This window comes from Amblyomma maculatum, chromosome 10, assembly GCF_055883805.1.
Source record: "Amblyomma maculatum isolate TAMU_Amacu chromosome 10, ASM5588380v1, whole genome shotgun sequence".
In the NCBI taxonomy this organism is placed as follows: Eukaryota; Metazoa; Arthropoda; class Arachnida; order Ixodida; family Ixodidae; genus Amblyomma; species Amblyomma maculatum.
In genome coordinates, this window is record NC_139353.1 from 154423810 (window position 1) to 154450250 (window position 26441).

Here is a 26441-nt window from a genome sequence, read left to right on the forward strand (position 1 = left end):
GGACGGACAATGATGTTCTCGCAATATTGTGGCGATAGGGCAACCTGTCGGCTGTGCCCCTATCTGTTTTTCAACACACCCAATCTAAGATGGTTCGACCCGTGCTCGACCTACTTAATCTCTCATGTTGGGCGATTGCCACCACTTCAGCAAGTTCCGTCCAGCTATTATGCACTCCCATTTCTATCAGGAGTTCCATAGAAGAGCAGATGGGTAGACCCAGCACTCTCTCGACGCAACGCCTGATGAGTGCGTCTATCTTATCTTTTTCATTGGTCTTGATGGTGAGGCATGGTGTACCATAGCATATTCGGCTTATTATGCTTAGTTTGGTTTGGGGGTTTAACGTCCCAAAGCGACTATGAGAGGCGCCGTAGTGGAGGACTCCGAAAATTTCGACCACCTGAGGTTCTTTAACATGCATTGACATCCGACAGCACACGGGCGCCTTGCTTTTCGCCTCCATCGAAAAGCTCCCGCCGAGGCCGGGATTCGATCCCGCGTCCTTGGGAACAGGAGTCGAGCATCGTAACCACTGCGCCACCCCGGCAGGTCTATGTACGCCTGCATCCGTCTCAAGAGGCTTCTCTCTTTGAGGCCTCTGCCTTTGAATGCAATCCTCCTAAATATCCCTGTTACTGGCATCGCGTAGGTAGTGAGGTTTTTTATTGTTCCGTCGTTATACCCGTCCTCTTGAATAAAAAGTCCGAGGATTTTGATTTGTTGGACTTTTGGTACGGTTTTGCCGTCGACCTTAATTTCTACGCTAAAGTCGCCTTGAGCCTCATTGATTTTGGGTTATATATATGAAGAGTTCCGATTTTTGCGGAGAGCACGCAAGACCTTAGTCATTACTAATGACTAAGTAGTAGTTAGTGAGTAGTTAGTCATTAGTACTGCTGCGCCGCTGTGCGACTATTATCCTCACGCTATAGAAGGAGAATTACCATGCTCTGCTCATGATATTGGGCGTTACGGAGTTGGTAAAGCGCTAGGCTGGGGATCCGAGGGATGAAGTTTCGATTCCAGGTGGAGCTTTTTTTTCGTCCATGAGGAGACCGGCCCAGCGACGACCCCAGCTGTTGTGGTTGCAAGGCAATGGCTCAAGGTCAGTAGGATCACGGTGGCTACGACGAAAGTGGGATCACGACGAAGAAGCGAAGCGGCTGGCCTAGTGTAGCTATCGTTAAAAAACGTGTCGACAGATATATGCACGCGATATCGTGTCAAAATGTGATGTAAGTGCTCTTTATACAGTTTTCTCTGTGGTGTAGTTACGTGTATCGGTTCCCATTTAGCATCTACTTGCTACGCTTAATTGCAGTAGAAATTCGAACCGACGACATGTGTGCGCCCAATGGCATGCCATTCATTGAAACTACCGAAAAGCTCGACAGATTATGCGCATTTTCTCCCGAAAAATCATACCAACAGAAAGAGTTTATAATTTGTAATGTCTGAACATTGGGAAATAAAAACGCCTTGTTTAAGACGCTCTCGCGTATATTTTTAAGGCGAAGCTTAAGCTCTGTGCTAAGAAACTCGACCCATAATCTGGAACCAAGTCAACGTGAATTTTCTCTTCTCGTGCCGTTCTTCATTTGCACATAGGCGTAAAAATTAAATATGAGAGCATTCTTCTTTGTCATTTCTGATACACTTCGATAAGTTGTCATAAAGGGACACACTCATTTACACACTTCACCTTTGGGCAGATAATACTGCCATCAATGAGATAGGCTTCTTCTGAAAGAGGGAAGCAGTGGAATACATCTCGACTTTAGCGGAAGACATTGATCTTCCCATGCAGGGTCCCTCCGGTGGACTCAGATTCCCGTTCAAACCAACCTTGCGAGCGTTCCCTCTCAACGGTCTGGACACACCGTGGTGCCATACGGCGAGTATGCATACCTGTGGGGAGGACGGAACGAGGACGGAGCCTGCAACATCCTCTATCGCTTCGACACAGGTGCGCTATTAGGAAAGCGCTGCTTCGGTGCCCGTAATATGAAGATAGCTGCGACATGTGGTTTCTTGTCAGTGCTTCGATGTTTGCAATTTCTCTGAACTGTTAGAGAGGCCTTAAATGTAGCTGGCTGGTCCGTTCAAAGAGCAAATTATACCGAAAGGGTCGCAGCGGTGCCCCAGGAGAAATCTTCGCGTTTGTATGTAAATGTCAGCTATAGGCGGAGGTGCAACTGCAATATTTAGATAGTTTCAGTGTATGAAATGTACGGGTGTTTTGCTGGCAAGACTATCCAAAAAATATACGAAGTCCACAAATTAGTCACGTATTATTGCAGTGTAGGACGCACAAAATGCATTTGAACGTAATGGCATTTATTGTATGTTTACAACAAGGGATGCAGGAGCAATTTTAAAGTTACATTACGAATAATTCAACAATAATACTTGCATACCGAATATCCCCAGAGCAGCAGACGATCACTAGTGCTATTTCATTGCTGGCGGTGGCTCAAAGTTTTGCAAAATTAATCTCGTGGCTCGTGGCAGGAGGATGGTGGTGCGTAGCATTTGAGTCGTGCAGTACCGCAGCTTTAATTTCAGGTGGCACAGGGGTTGTTATTGTATTTAGCTGACGTAGTAAGCATGAAAAGTACACACTCATTACACAGTGCAGAACCACTTGTTGCAAAGATAAGTATTTGCACGTACTTCACGGTCAGCCTTTAGTGCAAGATCCGGGTCCTAGTGAGAGACAGCGAAATACCTTCATCGCGGTACACTTTCGTCCCGGAACTATATAAACACATTTCGTGCACTTGTCTTCAGAAATGAACTCCTTACAAAATATATACCTAGTCAAGCTAAGCAACTGCTCACCTGGTGATTAAAAGCTATCCCAGAAAGATCAATTATCATCATCATCATCTTCATCATCATCCTCAGCCTGACTATACCCACTGCAGGGTGAAGGCCTCTCCCATATTTCTCCAATTAAGCAGGTCCTGTTCGAGCTGCATCCACTTGACCCCTCAACAACAACCTGTAATTGATGGCGTCATTTTTTACATCGTCTAGAAGACAGCCTGAGATTAGTTTTTTTTAAACAATTATGGCCCATGTTGTGCAGATAGAATTAAGGCAGCCACCGAAGAAACTGCCGCTGTTTTCTCGCGGCAACGTGAGGCGAGTGGCAACTGAGTATCAGGCGTAAGTGAAAAATCGCTGTCATTTGTGTGCGTAAGTGACGAGCCTAGTCACCGCCCTAATATGCGGTCTTATCTCGACAACAGAAGAGACGGGTCGCTACCTCCGGCTGATGAGGAATACGAACAAATTGGTTACATGTAGGGAATATGCAGAAAATCAATCAGTCGTTGTATTTCCTTCTATATTTTTGACGTGAATGTTCTCAAGTGGGCCATATCAAGAAAGGAAAACACTAGGGCAGAATTAACTGCTCCAGCGTATATTATACTAGAATCAAGTGGAGATATTAGCAGCTAAATAACGAGATGATTCAATGAAACTTGTCATTCGATGTCTTGTAAGAAACCAGTTTTATTTACACACCAAAAGTATGAAATGCAGATCAATGTATTCTGGGATGTTGGAATGCATTTTTGGTCACAACGTCTTGGTGAAACTCATATCCTTTATCTCATGCATGCACAGCATCGATGACGTGGTTCCGTCCCCGTACTACTGGTGCCACCCCAGCGCCACGCGAGGGCCACTCAGCTAGTGTAGTGGGCAGCCGTATGTACGTGTTCGGAGGCATGGAGGATGACGACGAGCGCGTCTCCCAGGAAGTGTACGTTTTTGACCTCGACACGATGCACTGGCACCTCCTGATCACGATGGTGTGTACAGCATATCTTTGTTTCTTAATTGTAATAAACTGGATGTGTACGTGTAGTACCCTTAAATAAGAAGCAAACACATGTCAATACTTTTCGACAGAGACAATCCTGAAGAACGAATTTGTTCGGCGCATGTACACAGAGCGTGACATAACCAAGGATATGATGAAAATAGACGTAATAAATGGTTTGCAAAAAATGAAAGACACAGTATCCATCCCTCTTTCTCTGTGGACACATGAACCGCGCAAAACAGGCGGGAGAAAGATGGGATTGAAAGCGGGAAGAGGAAGAAGTGCGGTATTGGAAACGTGCATTGACATGGCGTAGCACTCGAACGTCTCTCTGTTTCGTCTCCATTGAAACGCAGACGCCCGGGGCTGGGTTCAAACACGGATACTGCCGTATGCTGTCGTCGGGCATCCTGACTACTGTACCACCGCGGCGGGGCATAAAAGTAGGCGGCAAACCGCTACTAAGTGATACGGAGGAACCTGGTATTTTTTAACAACTTAACATCTGCGTGGTTTGATGTGGCACAGTACGATCCAAATACGGAACCAACTCGTATGATAGCTTGCTTGTGTGAGGACACTAGAAAACGTTTCTTCTTCCTGTTGTTTCGTTCCTGGCATTTAATGGCCCCTAAAAAGACACATGCGGTAAAATTCTAATGCAAGAAATTGAAACAGGTGGTCGTAGTGAGCATTAGAGTCAAGTTTTAAAGTCTTGTATGAAGCCAATAATTTACAAATAGTTTTCAAAAGTGCTCCTGGCGACCGCTTGCAACCGTTGGAGGAGACATATACCCGCGCGCAAACCTCCCTACCGTCGTCAGTGGGGCTGCTGGACGAGCCCGCTCATTGGATGCTCCTAGGCTACACGGGCCGGACGGGGCCTGGTGGGATGCCGTCGCTACTTGTTTTAGTCTTGTTTTCTTTCGCGCCAGCGAAGGTTGAGCTGAAGGGGAGTTGTTGAGCACATCTTTCATTGCCCATATATTCGGTGCTAATAGGAGAGCGGGAAGTCGGGCTAGTTGGTTGACATGCATACTGAAAAGTTTGCGCGTTGACCCAAATATAAGAAAACCAACGATAAGGGAACTGAAGTTCATTCAAGACGAAATACAAAATAAATAGGAAGGAACAACAAAAACCAAGCAAAGCGAACCAAGAAAAAAAAAGCTTTGTTTGGGTTTTGTTGTTCCTTCCTATTTATTTGGGCTTCCGTCTTGAATAAACTTCAGTTGTGAGTTAGCGCTCGTCATTGTTTTTTTTTTTTGTCTTGTCTTTGTGTCAACGCGCAAACGTTTCATTATCGGTGCTAATAAAGCCAGCTGAACATTTTTGCGCACCGGAGAAAGTCGATGGGGTACGTATTGCCAGTGTATGTTTCATAAGTTTAGTAAATAGCTTCTCATGGGCCCTTTAAAGCAAGCACGCAGAAATATAACTTTTCTCGTGAGCTACATTATTGTAGCACTTTCCACCGACTTTCATCGAATCAAACGAGAACATTACCGATGCCCAGATTAGCTGTCGGACCTGATTTTGATGTGGCACAGTAAGATCCAAATACGGAACCAACTCGTATGATAGCTTGCTTGTGCGAGGACACTGGAAAACGTTTCTTCTTCCTGTTGTTTCGTTCTTGAGATGGCTCGTTAAAACTTCCTAGCTCTGGGTTGTATACCATCCATTCTCTACGGCTACGGAGCATGCTTTGAATAACCTGGCAGATTGTACTGGCGCATTTCTAGGGCTGCTTACAGCACCATCGGCCACTGACAACTACAGCACGAGCCTATCCGCTTCTTTCTGTCAAGACCGCATCTGAAAGCGCCACACTGCGGCAGCGTAAGAGGGTGTTCCTTATGTTTCGCAGGCTTTATATTACCAAAAAGACCATGTAGGCGATAAGCTGCTGGCAGTAAATTCTTAAATACCTACAGAACTTACTGGAATGTTGGGCTTAAAGATAACTTATTGAAGAGGTTTCGATGCTCTTCCTAATGCGTATGCGCTTTGTCGATTCAGAGAGGCGGGAACGAGTTCTTTTTGAGGATCCGTAGCTGTCCAATCAGAATTAGGGTTTAATATCTGCGATTCAAACAATACATGTGGCATCTGGGGGCGAACAATGCAACGAGCTAAACACGTCCAGTAGCAGACGCCGCTCGCTCGCGCTATGGAAGCGCGCTAGCATGCAGCCCCATGAAAAAAGAAACAAAAAACAATAACGACAGAAAACCGATCTTGCAGCGTTCTGCTGAGCGTTGCCCCGCCGGGGTGGTGCAGAGGTAAGACGCCCGACTACTTTTCGGAGTGCCCTGGTTCGAACCCGACCTCGGTGACTGCGTATCGACGGAAGCGAAACGAAGAGGCGTCCGTGTGCTGAGAGATGCCAGCGCACGTTAAAGATCCCCAGGTGGTCGAAATTACTCCGTAGCCCTCCACTACGGCTCCTCTTTAACTCTTTACAATTTCACTCCCACCTTCCTCACTCCCCTTAACACCCAGTTGAGGTGTCCACAGAAACAAGTGTGACAGATACTGCGCCTTTCCCTTCCTGTGAGCCAACTGTTCTATTTTGCTGAGCGTATCAGAAGAGTGCCACATCATTTGATTCATTTCCTGATCGGCGCCAGAGAATCGATGCAATTACAATCACCGCGGAATGAACTGAAAGTTCCGTCGACAATTTATATATAGGCTCATCAGTTCTTGTTGTGCGAGTTCTTTTCCTGGTATCAACTGTTTTCTACATCGCACGGAACACCTACACACAAGTGCGAGTAAACAATACGTACTACGCAGCCCGTCTGCACGCATCGCATACATATTTATAGGCACCTATGAACAACTCTTAGCTGTGACAACTTGCTCTTAGCGCTTTTAAGCTCGTTCTGCTAAGAACGTCATCACCAAATACGCAGAAGGGAGCAGTCTACGACGATCGCCTCGACATCTGCAGGCCACGCCACGCGTGACACTGCACTCGATCTTGAACGGCGCACGGCGCAGCTTATCACACTTGAATAAGATCCCCGAATCAGTATAGTTTTGTCGGCGACAGGTTTGTGAGGACTACGGTGGTAAACCGATCGAGGCGCAGCGCACCTTTGTTTTTTAATGTATTTTCAAATAAACGGTAATTCGCCAGGGACAAAGCCAGCTTGCAGGGCACCACTTTTGTCAAGCGCTCGCATGCGTATGACTTAAACGAGAACAACTTCAGCGGAACTCTGCCTGGTTGGGATTACGACAGGATTACGAGCAAAAAGTCAGGTTACTCCTCGACAGCCCAGCTTGAGAAAAATTAAGTAATGATCCTACTACTCAACTTCAGACCAGAATGAATAAGCTTTTGGCTGCTATTTTCAAACGTTGCATTCAGTCTAAACACGTGTACTTACTCCGATATATTGGAACGGCCCGGCACCCACATTCTACGAATTCTCCAAAATTCATAAACCTGGTATTCCGCTGCGCCTCATCGTTGACTTCACCTCATCTCCGCTCCGAGCCCTCTCTAACTATCTCCATCGAAACTTTTCACCCCTGACCGACAAAACATCGACGCACGTACGCAACTCCCGCCACCTCGTCGAACTTCTTTCCCATGTATACAACTGGAAGTGCATGGTTTCTTTCGACGTGGTCTCTCTCTTTACCAGCGTTCCTGTGCCCAGTGCCGTCTCCGCAGAGAAACAAACACTCGAAGCTGACTGTGACCTCAGTGTGAGGACAAGCTTGAACTGGGAAGAACTTTGCCGGCTCTTGGAGTTTTGCTTGAACAGCACGGCCTTTTCCTTCAAACGGGAATTTTACAAACAAACAAGTGGCACGGCTTTGGGTGCCGCGATCTCAGTCACTCCTGCCAACATAACGATGGAGGCCATCGAAGAGAAAGCTCTCCAATCTTTCCAAGAAAAGCCAAAAGTTTTCATTGGTTACGTCGACGACGGCGGCGGTCAGACCTGTGCCGCAGCAGGGGGTGCTAAGAAAGCTTGACTCCGCTGGACAGGCCACCATTGGAAACTGACCCTGGCAACGTTTAATGCTAGAACCCTAGCTAGTGAAGCTAGCTTAGCAGTGCTGTTAGAGGAACTAGAGGGCATGAAATGGGATGTCATAGGGCTTAGTGAGGTTAGGAGGCCGAATGAGGCATATACTGTACTGAAGGATGGGCATGTACTGTGTTATCGAGGTTTACCAGAGAGGCGACAGCTAGGAGTAGGTTTCCTTGTCAATAAGTATGTAGCGGGTAACATAGATGAATTCTATAGTATTAATGAGAGGGTGGCAGGCATCGTAATTAGGCTTAATAAGCGGTATAAACTGAAGGCTGTACAGGCCTATGCACCTACATGTAGTTATGATGACCAGGCAGTTGAAAGCTTCTATGAAGATGTAGAATCGGCAATGCGAAAAGTAAAGACGCAGTATACTGTACTAATGGGCGACTTCAATGCCAAGGTACGGGAAAAACAGGCAGAAGACAAGGCAGTAGGTGACTATGGCATTGGTTCTAGGAATAGCAGGGGGGAGTTACTAGTTGAGTTTGCAGAGCGCAATAACTTACGAAAAATGAATACCTTCTTCAGCAGACGGAAGAACCGGAAATGGACATGGAAAAGTCCTAATGGAGAGACTAAAATGAAATCGACTTCATAATGTGTTCAACCCCCGCCATTGTGCAGGATGTAGAGGTAATCGGGAAAGTGCGATGCAGTGACCACAGGATGGTGAGGTCCCTAATTAGCCTAAATCTGAAGAAGGAACGCAACAGATTAGTAAGAAAGAAACCCATCAACGAATTAACTGTGAGGGGGAGGGCAGAAGAGTTCAGGATCTCGCTACAGAATAGGTATTCAGCTCTAACTGAGGATGGCGACATAACCCTAGAGGCAAGGAACAATAATTTCAGAGATATCATTACTGAGTGCGCGGTAGAAGTAGGCGGTAGGATAGTTAGAGAGGATACCGGTAAGCTGTCTAAGGAGACGAAAGATTTGATTAAGAAACGCTAGAGTATGAAAGCTTCCAATCCAACAGACCAGATCGAATTGGCCGAGATATCAAAGCAAATCAATAAGCGCAAGGTGGCCGATATAAGGAAGTATAACATGGAGAAAATTGAGCATGCTGTAAAGAACGGGGGAAGCCTTAAAGCGGTAAAGAAGGAATTGGGCATAGGCAAGAACCAGATGTATGCGATAAGGGACAAGGCAGGCAACGTCATCACTAATATGGACAAGATAGTCAAAGTAGCCGAGGAGTTCTATACAGATCTCTACAGTAGCCAAAGTAGTCAGGACCGTAATGAGATTGGCGGTAGGGAAAAACAGTCAGACGTTCCACCAGTGACGAAGGACGAGGTCAAGAAAGCACTAGAAACTATGAAAAGGGGGAAATCAGCTGGAGAGGATCAGATAACTACAGATTTGCTGAAGGACGGGGGGGATATCGTGCTAGAAAAACTGGCCACCCTGTATACGCAGTGCCTGGTGTCATCGACGGTACCGGAACCATGGAAGAATGCAAACATTATCCTCATTCACGAGAAAGGGGACTCTAAGGACCTTAAAAATTACAGACCAATCAGCTTACTGTCTCTTACGTATAAGGTATTTACTAAGGTAATCGCTAATAGAATCAGGACAACCTTAGACTGCAATCAAGCAAAGGATCAAGCAGGGTTTCGGAAACGGTACTCTACTATCGATCATATCCATACCATCAATCAGGTGATAGAAAAATGCTCGGAATATAACCAGCCGTTATACATAGCATTCATTGATTACGAAAAAGCATTTGACTCAGTTGAAACCTCGGCTGTGATGCAGGTATTGCGAAATCAGGGGGTAGACGAGCCATACGTGAAAGTGCTGGAAAATATATATAGTGGCTGCACAGAAACCATAGTTTTGCATAAAGAAAGTAACAAAATTCCCATAAAGAAAGGTGTTAGGCAAGGAGACACAATATCCTCAGTACTATTCACAGCTTGCTTAGAGGAAGTATTCAGAGACTTGGAATGGGAGCAGTAAGGGATAAGGGTGGATGGAGAATACCTCAGTAATCTGCGATTTGCTGATGACATTGCCTTCCTAAGCAACTCAGGAGATGAACTACAAATAATGATTGATGACCTAGACAGGAAAAGTAGAAAGGTAGGCTTGAAAATCAATATGCAGAAGACTAAGGTAATGTTCAACAGCCTCGGGAAGGAACAGCAGTTTACATTAGGTGGCAATGTACTGGAAGTAGTAGGCGAATATGTCTACTTAGGACAGGTAGTAACCGCAGATCCGGACCATGAAAAGGAAATAGCAAGAAGAATAAGATTGGGATGGAGCGCATTTGGCAAGCACTCGCAGATTATGTCAAGCAGCTTATCGGTATCGCTAAAGAGGAAGGTATATAACAGTTGCATCTTACCTGTACTCACCTATGGCGCTGAAACGTGGAGGCTAACCAAGAGAGTTCTACTTAAGTTGAGGACAACCCAGAGGGCGATGGAACGAAAAATGGTAGGGGTAACATTAAGAGATAGGAAGCGTGCAGAGTGGGTCAGAGAAATAACTCAAGTTACCGACATTCTAGTCGAAATTAAGAAGAAATGGACATGGGCAGGACATGTAGTGCGAAGAGAGGATAACCGATGGTCGCTGAGGGTAACAAACTGGATTCCAAAGGAAGGAAAGCGTAGCAAGGGGCGGCAGAAAGTTAGGTGGGCGGATGAGATTAAGAAGTTCGCAGGGGTCAAGTGGATGCAGCTAGCACAGAAACGGGTGAAGTGGAGAAATATGGGAGAGGCCTTCGCCCTGCAGTGGGTATAATCAGGCTGATGATGATGATGATGACGTCGACGACTGCTTTTGCACCACAAAAAAAATCAGAAGTTGAAAACTTTCTTGCGCACCTGAACGCGGTCGAGCCCTCTATCCAGTTCACTTTGGAACGGGAAAAGGACCATCAGTTACCATTCCTTGACGTCCTAACTTCAAGACAAGGGGGAGACCTAAAATTCAGTGTGTACAGGAAGCCCATTCATACCGGCCGCTACTGAAAGCTCAACTCAAACAACCCCGTTGCGCATGAGGCCTCCATCGTCTCCTTTCTTCTGAGGAGAGCTGAGTACATTTGTTCCTCCGAGGCGGAAAGAAAAGCGAAAGAGGCCACCGTTTTCGCCACTCTGAAATGGCTACACACGCGCCTTTAATCAACGTACTTCCCGCCGCTGAGCTCGCAGGACAAAAGGGTATGTCAGCACGGTAACGACGAAGCGCCCTCCCGTTGTGTTTCCATACGTGGCGGTCACTAGTGAGGCGCTTGTACGCATCCTGCGCAAACACGTCTGTGCGTTGCACAAACCTGCCTATATATTCGGCCGTTTTCTACCGATTCCGGAAGACCGTATCACCAGAGAAAAACAACCAGGCATTATTTATAAAATACCGTGCTCCAAGTGTTCGGCCTCGTATATCGGCGAAACAAAAAATCTCCGTCAGTGCATATTACAGCACAATATGACGTCCGGCGAATGAACTCGAAAAGCAACCCCCTTTCCGAGCACTGCGAACGCGCCGACCACAAAATCGCCTTTGAGGAGGTGAGCGTCTTTGACGTGGAGACCAACCCTTTCAAATACCCCACGTGGAGTCGTGGTTCATCCGGTTGACAGCTGCAGCAGTGAATAGGAAACAGGGGATGCTACCTTCCGCATACACAATTGGACTCCGCCACGTTTTGGGAAAGGGGAAGCATATAGGCCGCTGCTTGCTACTGCGGGCTCCGAACTTTAGTCACCCCTGAGGAGGGGACCGAGTTAGTCCCGAAACGTCGGGTTCTAATAAATAAATATTTGGTTGGGGATAGAGTTCTGAAATCTTTGTTCGTATGCGTATAACACTTCGCCAATTTCCAAAGCAGTAGGGAATGTAGTCATACATGCATACACACATCGGATCCAGAATTAGCTTATACTATATTAATCAACCAATCAAGTGGTCATTGAATTGACTCAAAAAGGTATTGAAATCAACCGCTTATCTGTGCTCAAAATGGAACTTAGATGAGCTCATCTTTTGAACCTAAGTTCCTGATGGCCATTCATACGTCTTGCCCCAATCAAGTTTAGTTCTTGGATATTTCATACACGGGATATGTGCTGAAGTAAAAGTGAAGTAAACATTGCACACTAAAAAAAAAGAATATCAGTAAAATAAATGAATGATTTGGCAGATATCTCCATACATCACCTCATCAACTGCAGCATAAATAACCCCCTCAATAAGTGAAAGTGAATGCAGATTGGTCACACAAAATGATGCACACCATCTTCCTTGCATATACGTATTATGTGCTTTCTCCGACACTTGGCCATTATTATCAAGAAATGATTTGAGGCTGCTCTAAAGGCTGACTCGTAAAACAATTGTCAAGTGGAGCTTTATCAGCTGTACGAGCAATCCAACACACTCATTAGCTTTTCGTGTTTGAAACAATATTAAAAGTAATGGCTTTCTCGACAGCAGCTAATGCTTTTTTAATTTGACAGCTTCTTGAAGGTTTTTCTTCATACACACTATACGAGAGTATTGCAAGTGTGCGTGACCACTCACCAGTATGAGGGAAAGATGTATACACAGTAACAAAGAAAACCAAACAAGGGTTGAGCATGAGCCTCAGTTCACAAGCAAACATTTCAACAAGAGGATCAGTCTTCACCTGGACGAAGAGAAGTCCTCTTCTTGAAATGTTTGCTTGTAAATTGTGACTTCCCCTCAAACCTTGTTTTCCTTTAATACTAGATATCCAATGCTTCCATTTGTCCCTTTTTTAATGCTCTATTCTCGCCAAGTGCAAGGCTAAAGGCACATCATCTGGCACAAGCAGTGATTGCCGTGTGGCTCCTGCACCTGATATCAGATTGCTTGTTCACGTTACAGCAAAGCAGTTTCAACATTTGCACCCTGCGCACATTCTTCTGCATCCTGCTAAGCGCTCAATAAGCCACACAGTCTCGACAACAAATTCGCTCTAAAAGGTGTCACAAACTGCTTTCAGTAAACTTGCACACTTGTGTTAACAAACATAGTAGCGACATACTGAACATGACTACGTGTCTGCGCCCGACATATAATTGAAACGTATTGCTTTCTGCACCTTTCTCACTTTTCTAGTTTACAACTTTTAAAGCCAAGTAGACAACAGCAGAGAGCGTGGCATTGTTCAATTTTTGTGAAACTATAAATGAGCATCAAGTAAAAAAAGAACATGAGATATGGCAGCCTTGTGTCATAAAGCATAAGTGCACATTATTAGTTGCCCTACATTGCAACACACATGAAAGACAAACTACTTACCACATACAGACAAGATGACCAGCACAGCCCTTGGCTAGAACATAGTGCTTCCGCTGTCACTGAAGCCCCACACTTTATGCTTTCACTTGGGGTTGACACAGGAGTATTATCTATCAATGTTTAATTTTTAGAGCTGTGTTTTTCTGCTACAATTCCTGCATTGCTGCGATCAGATTGCAGTGAGCAGGAACTGTGTTGCTTTATCATGAGAACGCAAACTGAGAAGTTATACATGAGTTATTGTTAATACAAACCATGGAAGGATAAATTAGTTTTCTCCATGACAGCTTGGCACTGTTCTTCTGTGTCCTAATCTTTTAACAGCTATGACAAACACATTAAGTGGCCCTGTCCTGACTTTCAGCAAGGAGCACAGTGCCATTTAGTGTCAGAGATGTTGCCTTCAACAAACACCAGAATATATATCAGTCATGTAGTTCGACATGGAAGACCAGGAGGCATGCTTGAAGATGATGGTACCAGAGCGTATATTTAGACCATAATATATATTTAGAGTAAAAGTGGAAGGACAAAAAATGATTTACCAAAAACAACTACTTTCCGCTACTTAACTGGTCCTAAGCCCCTAAATGGTTTCAGCCTAACCATGTCACATGACTAAGCATACAGTCCAAGCTCAAAATGGACTGGACTACCCTTTCGTCAACCACTTGAATAACAAATAAATAAAAGCAGTAAGTTTCAGTGGCCGGGCCTACAAGTCAATTCGTATTGCTAGTGTGGTCCTACCCAGGGCCCCACTGAATGAACATCACAAAAACTTACAGCAGCACTCTCTCTGGTAAAGTATAGAACCCGTTCCTGTAGAGAGGCTGTCATCTCGCTTGCCTCCTGCATCCCGTCTCCCATTGACAGACGCGTTGCTAGTCAAATTCAATTCAATTCAATTTCAATTTTATTTCTCAGAATATTCCTGTCGGCTGCCTGGGCTAAAAGCTGCGAGTAAACATCTTGACGAGGCGCAGACAGCTTTTACAAGGCAGGCCAGCATACAATAAAATGTACATACATATCAAGACGCAAATACGTTTTGTTTTCAATCCTAAAATAGGCAAAACTGATCACTAATGTAACTAATGCAATGCGAACAAAGGTGTATATATATACACCCAGCATCTAAATATCAGTTCAGCGAGCAAAACAAATTAGTATGATATATTCATAGAATCACTGGAAAAGAAAAAAATTGACCGCAGATTGTGCGCACTTTAACAACGCTTTAAGTGCGAAATTACATGAGAGTCCATGAATGAAAATAAGAGGGAACTTTATAACTGCGGAAAATATTGTTATGAGTGGAAATCACGCACTGATGGGCGACACCACTCTGAAATCGACGGGCACCGCTTAACTGCACTACTCAACGCTCTGCGTCGTCTTCGTCCGAACACCCAGACACTTCGTTCTTCACTTGCTGAATGCCAGCATGGTCCACCACATAACATTACCACTGCCGCAAAGCGCAGCCCCGGTGTGTTCTAGGTAAATGAAGCAGGGCGGGAATAATAAGACTTGAGTCGTGTCACACGCACAATGTTGGAAGCTCGTGGTGCAGAGGACTTCGGTTTGGAGGGTTAGATTTCTTATGTGATGCCGGTGAAACGGCGCAAGATACGGTAGGGTCCTGTGTAGCGTGGTAGAAGTTTTTCGTACATGCCCACCCGGCGTGATGGGAGCCAGAGCAGAACGAGAGAGCCGGGATCGTAGTACACATCGCGGTGGCGACTGTTATACGGGATTGGTGGGAGCATTGGGAGGCAAAGAGTCTGTCTCGAGCAATGCAGCGAGCATCATTAGCGCAGGAGATGGCATCACTAGCGTAAGTACTAGTGGCGGCGTCAGCAGCGGGTAGCGATGTATCAATGGGGAGTAGTAGATGTCGTCTACAAAGCAGATAACAGGGAGAGTACGTAGCCAGCGGTATCATGCCGAGAAGTGTTATGGCGAAGGTAGATTAATGTCCCAATCCAGATGGTCGCAGGAGACATATACATTGATAACATATCGGTGAGTGTACGGTTAAGGCGTTCTTTGAGGCCGTTGGTCCGAGGATGATAGGCGGTGGTAAATTTGTGGCGGACGGTGTACATACGAAGTAGCTCGTCAACCACTCTGGAGAGGAAGCAGCGACCACGATTCGTGAGTAGTTCACGAGGGGCACTGTGTTGTAGTATCACATCGTAGAGGAGGAAATTAGCCACGTCTGTAGCGCAGCTGGTCGGGATCGCGCGGGTAAAGGCGAAACGCGTAGCATAATCGGTCTCTAGAGCGATTCATTTGTTGTCCGAGGCAGAGACTGGGAAGGGTCCAAGCAAATCAACACCAAAACATATAAACGGGTCAGTCGGGATGGAGATTGGCTGAAGGTGTCGAGATGGCAATACGGATGGTTTTTTCAGACACTGGCGCAGCTCACATGCGGCGACATAATGCTGGACTGAGCGATGGAGAACCGGTCAATAAAAAATTCGGCGCATAATGTCATACGTGTGGCACACGCCAAGCAGTGGGCGCATCATCAAATTGTTTCAGTATGGTGGAGAGCAGGTGTTTCGGAACGACGATTAAGAGCTCAGCGCCATCAGGTCGCATATTGCGGTGGTATAGTGCATCCCCTTTGAGTACGAATATGGCGAAAGCAGGATGAGCTTGGCCGGTGGTCACACGGTCGATGAAAAAGCGGAGCGCAGAGTCCAAGTGCTGTTCGTCGGTTATGTGCGCAAAGCCCGATAAAGAGAGGACGCATGCGTCAATGTCACCGTCTGTAGAGCTGGGAGGATTGACAGGGTGGCCGGACAAGCAGTCTGAATCTTGGTGAACGCGGCCAGACTTATAAAGCACGGAAAAGGTGTATTCCTGCAACCTTAACGCCCAGCGTCCCAAAAGCCCATTAGGGTCGTTTAGTGAAGAACGTCAGCACAAGGCATGGTGGTCCGCGATAACAGTAAAGGGTCGGACAAACAAATAATTGCGGAATTTCGCAATAGCCCAAACCATAGCTAAGCACTCCCTCTCTTTGGTAGAGTAATTTTGTTCTGTTCTAGATAGTAGGCGGCTTAAATATGCAATCACCCTGGTGCGGCCGCGGTGTCGCTGAGCGAGGAGAGTTCCAATGCCGTGACCACTAGCGTTAGTGCGGAGTTCGGTAGGGGTCGAAGGGTTAAAATGGGCCAAAGTGGGTGGATTGGTGAGAGCAGCGATAAGTTCGAAGAAAGCTTGGTCAGGGCCCCAAGAGAAAGGGGTATCATTTTTCAGTAGGGCGGTGAGAGGGCGAGCAAGGGCTGCGAAAGTCTGGACAAAACGACAGAAATCCGAACACAAGCCGAGAAAACTTCGAACATTAGTAGATGAACGTGGCGTCGGAAAAGTACGAACGGCGTGAATCTTATCGGGGACAGGCTGAACCTCAGCAGCATTCACTAAGTGGCCAAGAACTTCGATCTCCCGATGGCCGAAGCTGCATTTCTTGGAGTTGATTTGAAGGCCGGCAAGGCGGAATAGCTCCAGAATGGTAGAAAGGCAAGCGAGGTGGCTGTCAAAAGTGGACGAGAAAACAATGACGTCATCTAACACAGACAAGTCGTCCACTTGAAGCCGCGCAGCAAAGAGTCCATCATCCGTTCGAAAGTTGCAAGGGTATTACATAGGCCAAAACGCATGACTTTAAATTGGTAGACGCCATGGTAGTGATAAATGCCGCTTTTTGGGGTCTCGTTCATCGACGGAGATTTTCCAGTAGCCACAGCGAAAGTCGATGGAAGAAAAGCAGCTGGCTCCTTGTAAACAATCAAGTGATTTGTCGATGCGCGGAAGAGGGTAGACATCTTTTGTCTGGTCCAATTGTTGAGGTGGCGATAGTTGACGCAGAATCTCCAGCTCCTATATTTCTTCTGGACTAGCACAACAGGTGACGCCCAGACTGTTTGAAGGCTCAGTGGTGTCGTCGGCCAGCATCTTGTCGACATCACGTTGAATCACTTGATGCTCGGAAAGAGAGACACTGTACGGTCGCTTGTGAACAGGAGCTACATCGCCAGTGTCGATGTTGTGGACTACAACAGACGTTTGGCCAAGAGGTCGGGCGCCAAAATAAAAATATGTCGCTAAATGAAAGCAAGAGCTTGTAGAGCGTGTCGACAGAATCGGGTTGCAGGTCGGCCGCTTTTATGCTGGAAACAGGTTCACGGTGGAAAGGCGATGACATAGGAGCGGTAGGGGCTGTGCAAGGTGCAGAAGTGGTTCGGTAGTTAAGACTGAAACTTCACAGTCGCTCAGCGGGGAAATTTCAGCTAATAAAACTCCGTCGGGTAGGACTTGGGTCGACATACTGATGTTGAGAACGGGGAGAGTGATGCGATTCTAAGATACGTGTACTATGATGTGTGGAAGGATGACGTGAAGGTGTAAGACGACGTCTGTAATTTGGCACGCCAGGTAGTCTCCATCGGGAACGGGCGGGAAAGCGCACAAAGGAATGTAAACAACAACTCCTGGAGGAAGGCGAGAATATTTTGCTGAGTGGAGGCGAGGTGACGGGGAGAGATCTTCAGAGCAAAGGGGAAGGTCCAGGCGTAGAATACCGGTTGAGCAGTCAATAAGGTCTGAGTGAGCGGTCAAGATGTCAAGGCCAAGGATCAGGTCATGGGGGCATTTCTGTAGCACGGTGAATAAGACTGGTGTGTGACGACCAGCAATGGTTACGTGGGCGGTACACATGCCAAGTACGGCAGCAGGGTTGCCATCGGCGACACGAACTGTGGGCGAAACTGCTGGCGTTAAGATTTTCTTCAGGCGATGAAGAAACGAGAAACTGAGAAGAGAGATTTGGGCACCAGTGTCAATAAGGGCCGAGACAGAAACACCATCCACAAGGATGTCCGTGAGGTTAGATTGTGGAGCAAAGGTCAACACAGGTTTTTCAGTCCGGGTCGTGAAAGGAGAATCACCTCCGGGAGCCGCATCGTCTAGTTTTGCGGGACTCGGCCGGCATAGGACGGTGAAGAATTACGACGAGGAAGAAGAGGTCGGGAACGTCGGGTTTGCGGGGAAGGTGACCGGCTGGATACACGAACAGGTGGAACAGGATCTGCACGGCGAGGGTCAGGTTAGGGCGAGGAACAGCGATGTGCAGACACTACACTGCGATTGACATGGTATAATGGGTGTGATGGCATGTACCAGCGGTTGCGCCAGTGACGGGGGATATGACCAACACTGGAACAGTTGAAGCAGATTGAGCGATCGTCCGCGGTACGCCAGTCGTTAGGATTGCGTTAGCCGTATCGAGGCATAAAAGTGGCGTTAGAGGCAGCAGCGATCACAGGAAGGGCTGAGTTGGAGTCGATGGTGTCCTGGACGTGGCCAGCAGAGATGCCCATGTTAGCAACCTCCTGGCGAACAACAGCCTGGATGAAGGATATCGTAGGCAGGGTGTTGTCCGTAAGCTGCTATAAGGAAACAACTGGAGCCATGGCCTCGAGTTCGCGGCGGACGATACGTGTCAAGTTAGTCTTGTTGAAAGGCTGACGGAGAGTAGGCAGGTTAGTACAGGACGAGCTAGTAGCTGTGTTCGGCTGGTGGTTAAAATGGTGACATATGCGTTTTTGTTTCGCCTGTTCGAAGCGCTGGCACACCAGAAGAACAGAATCCACAGTTGAAAAGCCCTTGCATAAGAGGAGGTAGAAAGCGTTGTCAGCTATACCCTTTAGTATGTGGCCCACTTCATCTTCCTCACTCATAGCCGAGTCGACCTTTCGGCACAGAAATAGGACGTCTTGTATGTAGGAATTATATTTTACGTCAATTACGCTGCGCCGAGCGGTGTTGCGCATGTGCAAGAGAAGGAAAAAGCGGACGGTTGCGCTTCTGAAAAAGGAGAACGAAGTGGTGGCGCATAGACTCGTTCGCAGACAAGCTTCGCTGAGACTGTGCTTGAAACTGGGCGTACCTTTCATGCATTCCCCAAATATTCTGTAAATTTTAAACTCATTTTCTCCGTAGCAACTTGGTTGAGGTGCTGGGTAATCCTAGAACCTTTCGAACATCATCGACGAAGCAGACGCTTGGCCGTTCTCCCTCCAGAGCCACTACCAGGACAGAGAAGGTCAATATTCTCACTCAACTGGGGCTGCTTCTAATTCAGGCCAGGAGCACCAAGTACCCTCCAGCTCCTAGACGCATCAGCGGGAGCCCAGAACATTTTCTGGTCTGGCCGGTGAGGATGTCGAGGACTGGCTGACGAACTACAAACGTGTCAGCAAATACAATCACTGGGACTCAGCCATGCAACTCGCGAACGTGGTATTCTTTCTAGCCGGCACGGTGCTGCTGTGGTTTGAGAACCACGAAGACAACCTTTCTACCTATGACAAGTTGTTGGAAGAGATAACCAACTGTTCTGGAGACTCCATATCAGAGACACAAGGCTGAGCAAACCCTTTCCCAGCGAGCACAGTTACCAGGATAGACTTGCACGACATACATAGAGGAAGTCCTGAAGCTCTGCCGCATTGTTAATAGATGCATGGCCGAAGAAGACACGGTTGGCCATCTCTTAAAATGATTCACCGTATATGTTTATAATTTTCTTACCAAAAATAAACCCTAGCCAGTACTTCGGACGTTATCCAGTACTGCCGTATATTTGAATCTTTAAAAATGCGGCGTATTGTGCCCAAATTTGGACACCTCTCCAACGTCCCAACAGTTGCCAGCGTTGACTATACTGTCCACGACGATCTCGCCTCGCTGGTACGCAGAGTTGTGAGTGAAGAGCTGGCCAAGCACCTAGAAGGCGCTGACGCGCGACCTGTGTGCTCGGAATGCACAGTTCCGCCACAGCATGCTAAACATCCAGCCTCGTGGGCGTGTCAACCAGAACTTCCGCTCTACTCCTACGACAGTGAGCGCGCCTATTAGCCTCTGACCAGCCGCTTTCATCCACATTCAAACGTGCTTCATGCAGCTCCCATTGGCTCTCAACCACCGTCGAATTCCTCCGGATCCAACGCTTTTCGTGAGTCGGCCGTTTTATCTAACTGCTGCCGCCGAGGGCACATAGCGCGGTTTTGTCAACTCCGTTGATAGCAGTCCTCGCGTTCTTGGACCCGCCCTTGGGCAGGTTTCCGTGATCCCGACAACACTGAGTGGCGTCAACCGCGTTCACTACAGCCTCGTCCGGGCTTCTCTCTCAGTGTCTCTCCCGCTTCTGACCGCAGCTTCACTTCACCACCCCCGCGCCGAGTACTGTCCCCGTCCCCACTTCGACGCTTGCTTACGCCACCATAGGGAAACTAGCAGGAGAGGGAGATTCACTCCGCCGACTTTGAGCAGAGTGGAGGTGCGTTCGATGGTCTTCATCGACTACGGCCGCTCGAACACAAGTTGGATTCGACGGATTTTGGATATTCGACGAACAGACGCCGAGGATATCAATTCTTCTAAGCTGGGCCTTCCTCGTCTCGTTACGATTTTTGGGACTTTGATGTGTTCGACGAGCCACGTAGTGAGCTAAGCCTGAGATTAGGCCTAGCGGTGAGAAGACACCGGCGGCGGAAGCTCCGCTCGGAGACTGCCATAATCATGAGAGAGACCGTACAAGGTACGGATATAGATCCAGAAGAATTGAACGTGCCGGGACAATGGTACGTTAGTAAGAAGAAAGGGAAAGCGGCTGCCCTAGTGAACGACGAGGCACGCAATATGGAACGCCAGCGAGCCGCCGAGAAGCTCGCAGGCAGGAAGATGGCGGCAAAGTTGGTCGAAAGGCAATTTGCACGTATTCCGGACGGCGCCGAGAAAATAGTCATGAGGCCGCACGGCGGTCTCGTACGTCTGATGAAATACGAAAGTGCGTATTTGGCTGACGTAATAGTTAGAGCGGCTGGCGTGAGCCCAGACGCGGCCGGGGAAGATGTCATCTCATTCAATGTGAAGCAACATTTCATTCTTGTCGCCACCATCAGCGCGGAAAGGAAGAGAAAGTGCGCCGACTTGAAGCTCCTCGCGTTTGAAGGGGAAAACATCGAACTGACTACGTACATCGCCATGCCAGAGGACTGCGGGAAAGGAGTCATACATGAAGTCCCTTTGTCCTTCTCGGACGAAGATATTTTGAAAAGGCTGCAAGTCCACAGGAATCCTCCAGTCCTGGGGGTGCGAAGACTGGGAAGAAACTCGAGGACAGTTTTAATACTGTTTGAAGACAAAGAGGTGCCGCGGTGGGTGAGACTCACGCCCGTGGCGCAACACTGCGTTCTCTACCGCTAGAAGTTTGACGTTTGCAACGCCTGCGGCAGGCTCGGACACCGCGATGACGTCTGCCCGGACCCCGCAAATGTGAAATGCCGTGGCTGTGGCATGTAACAACCACCACAAGACCATTTCTGTGAGTGCAATTGTGTCAACTGTGCGAGAAAGGACACCCACTTGGTGACAAAAAATGTCGAGAACTCTACCGCGTTCCATACGAGGTAAAGAAGAGGAAATGGGAACGCAAGGTCAACAAGCAACAGCAGCAGCAACTTCAGACGCTGCAGCAACAGCAAGTCGAAGCGATCGTCGAGCAAAATCACCGAGGTCGTTCCAAGGTCAAGCGTGGAAACGAGGACTTTCGCGCCAGAAACGACTCCTTCCCGAGGCTGGAGGAGACTACCGAAGGGCGACAGCTGCGCGGCCGGTCGAGTTCCAGCTCCAGGGGGCGTTCTGGATCCAGACTCAGCTGGAGATCGAGTTCCAGGGACCCGGAGAACCCGTGGACTAAGAAGCGGAGCCTGAGCAGGGACCGTAAAAATGTTGCTTTGAGAGTGGGGCTTCCCAGGCAAATAATAAGGACGAGGACATCTATAAATTAAGGAAAGAAGTTGGGGAGCTTAAAGATATCATTAATAAGCTCACTCAAGAGTTGCATAGACCAAAAGAGCAAGCGCGTACTGGGTTCCTCTCTCCCCATAGAGCGCCACCAAAATTGGTATCAAAACCAACTGGCCTGACCCCTAAGGCTGCGATTTCCACGCAGCCTGCGGCACCGGAGGAGGAAAGGATAATTGTAGAATCGGCTAGACCGCCCCCAATGAAACGCAAAGGGGAAGACGCTGATCCATTGGTGGCACTATAAAGAAGATTAGAAGCCAAAATCGAAGCTAAATTTGAATTATGACCCAAATTATGGCAGCAATAAAGCAAATTTAAAGCCAGATCCAAACCCTTACGGGCGAAGCACAACTTCAAAGGGCAGAATTAGTTGCCATCGGAGAATGGCAGCAAAAAGCTGAGGAAAAATTTGATCAGCTCCATAATGGCCAGAGGCGCACCAAGTGAGTCTTTGATCTGGCAGTGGAACTGTCGCGGCTTCCAACGCAAGCGTGCGTTAGTGCAACAGTACTTGACGCTATTAGATGAGAAACCACTAGCTATAGCCCTGCAAGACACGGGTAAAGCAGCGAAACTCTCGGGATACCAATCTTTTTCAAGTGACAGAGGTGAGAAATCTCGCGTCACAACATTCGTTAAGAGGAACATTGCTGCAATCATGCACGAAATCAATTCGAAAGAAATTGAGGCAGTGCTATTAGAAATTCTTACGGGATGAAAAGAGCAACCAAGCCTGTTCCTCTTAAATTTATACAGTACGCCACAGCAGAGAAAGATGAGATTCGGGGCCCTCTTTCGCAAAGCGATAATCACCGCCGGGAGTAACCCCTTGCCAATAGTCGGTGACTTCAATGCGGCGCACCCGGAATGGGGTTACGCTAAACAAGATCCTAAAGGCAGGCAGTTATGGGAAGACGCGCACGAGCTGGGACTCACCTTGCACACGGACCCTAGTTTTCCATCCAGGGTGGGTAACATTCCCGTGACTTGACCTTCTCCAAAAATGTGAAAGATCTGAACTGGCAAAATTCGGAGCAAAATTTTGGCAGTGACCATTTTATTCTGGCCTCAATCCTTAAAAAAGGAGTATAGACGCGCCGTGTGTGTCAACCGAGGGTTACGCAATGGGGACTATTTAGGGAAAAGCGAGAGAAGGCTGCCGAAAGGAAGATTACAAACATAGAAAAATGGACGAAGACCCTCATGCGTCACGTTGGAGAGGCAACAAAGAATCTTGAATGGGACGATGCCCCGGAGATAGCTGATAGCAAACTGCTTCCCATGTGGGAGGCAAAACTTGGTATGGAACGCAGACTAAAGGAGCAAAAGTGGAACCGTAATCTTAGAAGGGGGATAGTTAGACATAATAAAGAAATTGAAAATTATGCGGTTACATTATGCGAACAGAATTGGTGCAGCAGATGCGACGAGATGGAAGGGGGCATGAGCCTTTCCAGAACGTGGGGTCTGCTGAGACACCTATTAGATCCGACCAACTCAAAATCCCTGTCAGGAATTAGATTATCAAAAGTCAGGTACGCGTTTAAGGGTACAGACGCGGAATTTATGGATGCATTAGTCAACACGTACATTGGCGATACTCATAGTGCCCCCCTCCCAGAGTATGACGGAGCTCCCAACGAGGAGCTGGACGCACCCATCACGGAGGCGGAGGTCAGGGAAGAGATATTGGGACTAAAAACAAAATCGGCCCCGGGCCCTGATGGGATAAGTAACAAAATTTTAAGAAACCTGGATGATGACTCCATCAGCGCTCTTACTGAGTATATGCAAGAAATTTGGACTAAGGGGCACCTGCCTCGGCAGTGGAAGTCGGCAAACGTAATTCTAATCCCGAAACCGGGCAAACCCCCGAAACTAGAAAATCTAAGACCTATTTCTCTAACCTCATGCATGGGAAAATTGACGTAGCATGTAGTCCAGATACAACTGGCGTGCACTTTATGGAGAAACACGACCTGTGGCCGCACGAGATGGTCGGCTTTCGACCGGGTTTGAGCACGCAGGACGTGATGCTCTGACTCAAATACGATATAATCGACTCGCGTTCTAGAGACGCCAAAATGATTTTCGGCCTGGACTTGACAAAGACTTTTGACAAAGTTAAACACGAAGCGATCCTTCACGGTCTCCAAGAAATAGGAGTAGGTTAACGAACATATGAGTACATCAAGGCTTCTTGTCAAACAGAACTGCCTGCATAAAGTTTCCAGACGTTCAGTCCCCCACAGTGAAGTTAGGGAGCAGGGGGACGCCGCAGGGCTCGGTTCTCTCCCCGTTCCTTTTCAACGTGGCGATGAGGGGCCTCCCAGAAGCTCTGAGGAGCATAAAGGGGCTAAATTTCAGTGTTTATGCGGATGACATCAATCTTTGCAACCAGGGTAGTGATGCGAGCATTGAGCAGCGCCTGCAGGCGGCGGTGGACACTGTCGTAGACTACGCTGCCAGTAGGGGTCTATCATGCTCGCCGCAAAAATCAGAATTATTCGTCTATAACCCAAAGTCACTCCGATGCAAGCGCAGCTGGGAATTTGACATTAAAGCAGAAGGAAAACCAGTTCCAAAGGTAGATCAAATCAGAATCTTAGGACTATTGATTAAGGAAAATAGATATAATGATGGAACAATCAGAAAGCTAGAGGGATTCGCCACACAAGCCATTGGAATATTTAGAAGAATCGCTTTGAAAGGACGAGGCCTGAAAGAAAGAAGCTTGCTTAAACTCATCCAAGCTTACGTAACAAGTCACCTAAGCTATGCCACGCCGTTCTTAAATATCAGGTCGGAGGAGAAGAAGAGGTTAGACTCTCTCATTCGACGGTGCATAAAGAGGGCCCTTGGCTTACCAATTACCACACCCACAGAGAAGCTCCTTTCTATGGAAGCTCCAAGACCTCTTTGCCTGCTTCTGATCGCGGAGGTCTCTGCTCCCGTCCCTTAGGCCTGCGTGCCGGGGGCGGAAATTGGGGGCCTCCTTATCTGGTGGAAAATAAAGTTATCATCATCATCAACTAGGAGGAGAGGCCGATGGAGGTGAGGTCGCGAAACGGTCATCTTCCCCAATTACTCTGCCTACTGTGATGTTGAAGAACAAAGTGCATGTTACTGTAAATGGTGTAAATACATTAGCGTTAGTGGATACTGGTTCTACAATTTCCGTGATGAGCCTGTTTTAAAAATCGACTTGGACTGGCAATATTGTTCGCTTGGGACCGAAGTGCCAGCTTTCGCGGTGTTGGGGAAGAACATTTGTGTCCAGTAGATTTCTGCTGCGTGTCAGTGGTCATTGCTAGGGAAACGTTTCGAGTTGAATTTGTAGTTTTAGCAAGAGCCACACATGATGTTATTCTCGGAATTGATTTTCTGCGCGAATGTGGAGCAACGGTCGATTGCGCAGCCGGCGAAATTTCTCTGCACCGCAATATTCTGTCTGCTTTTGTATAGAAGACACCTAGCTCTAGTGACGGCGCATTTTATGTCTCCAACAATGTTGTGTTACCTTCTTTGCCTGGAATGTTTGTGCCGGTTCACAGCTCTGCCGAGCGAGCAGGCACCCACTCTGTGTTTGTTGAAGCTGACGTGAACAATGCCGTGAAGAAAATTTCCCCTGCCGTCGTCGACGTCATAGATGGGTGTGCCCTCTTGTGGACTGTAAACATTTTGTCAGTCTCCTCATCCGCACCATCCTGTGGATCCTGATTACAGCGCGAATATAACCCGGATGATAAACAAATCGCTTTCGTCATCCGACCAGCAAGAGTTATGTGAAGATCTGGCACCTTACTCCTGGGTGTTTGACTTTGCTGAAGAAGCAGATTTTTCTGTTCCGCCAAACTCAAGTATGTCACACAAGTTCAACACTAGTGATGCGATCCCTATCAGACAGAAGCCCTACCGAGTGTCACCAGTCGTGCGCAGAACGATTAACGAACAAGTCCAGGACATGTTGAAGAAAGGTGTCATACAGGAGTCTTCCAGTCCTTGAGTAGCCCCTGTCATCTTGGTTAAGAAGGACAACTCGTGAAGATTTTGTGGGGACTATCTATCGTTGGTTAAACGCAGTTACAAAAAAGGACGTTTATCCTCTTCCACGCATTGACGATGCCTTAGATTGTCTTCAATCTGCATCCTATTAGATGTTCGGTCTGGCTATTGGCAGATCCCGATGCATCCATCAGACCAAGAAAAGACAGCCTTTGTGACATCTGATAGACTTTATGAATTTAACGTGATGCCCTTTGGACTTTGCAATGCACCAGCGACATTCGAAAGATTTATGGACACAATTCTGCGTGATTTAAAAAGGGAGGTATGCATGTGCTACCTAG

The 26441-nt window shown here is 47.4% G+C and overlaps 1 protein-coding gene across 1 annotated transcript in view; it reads left to right on the forward strand.

Annotated features, from left to right (window-relative positions):
- Positions 1–26441, forward strand: part of LOC146177746 (kelch domain-containing protein 3-like) — an 84994-nt gene that overhangs the window by 5747 nt on the left and 52806 nt on the right. Inside the window, exons 2-3 of the mRNA XM_084581630.1 lie at positions 1811–1969; positions 3640–3827. Coding sequence (XP_084437756.1) covers positions 1811–1969; positions 3640–3827 — 347 coding nt within the window. The remainder of the gene's footprint in view (positions 1–1810; positions 1970–3639; positions 3828–26441) is intronic.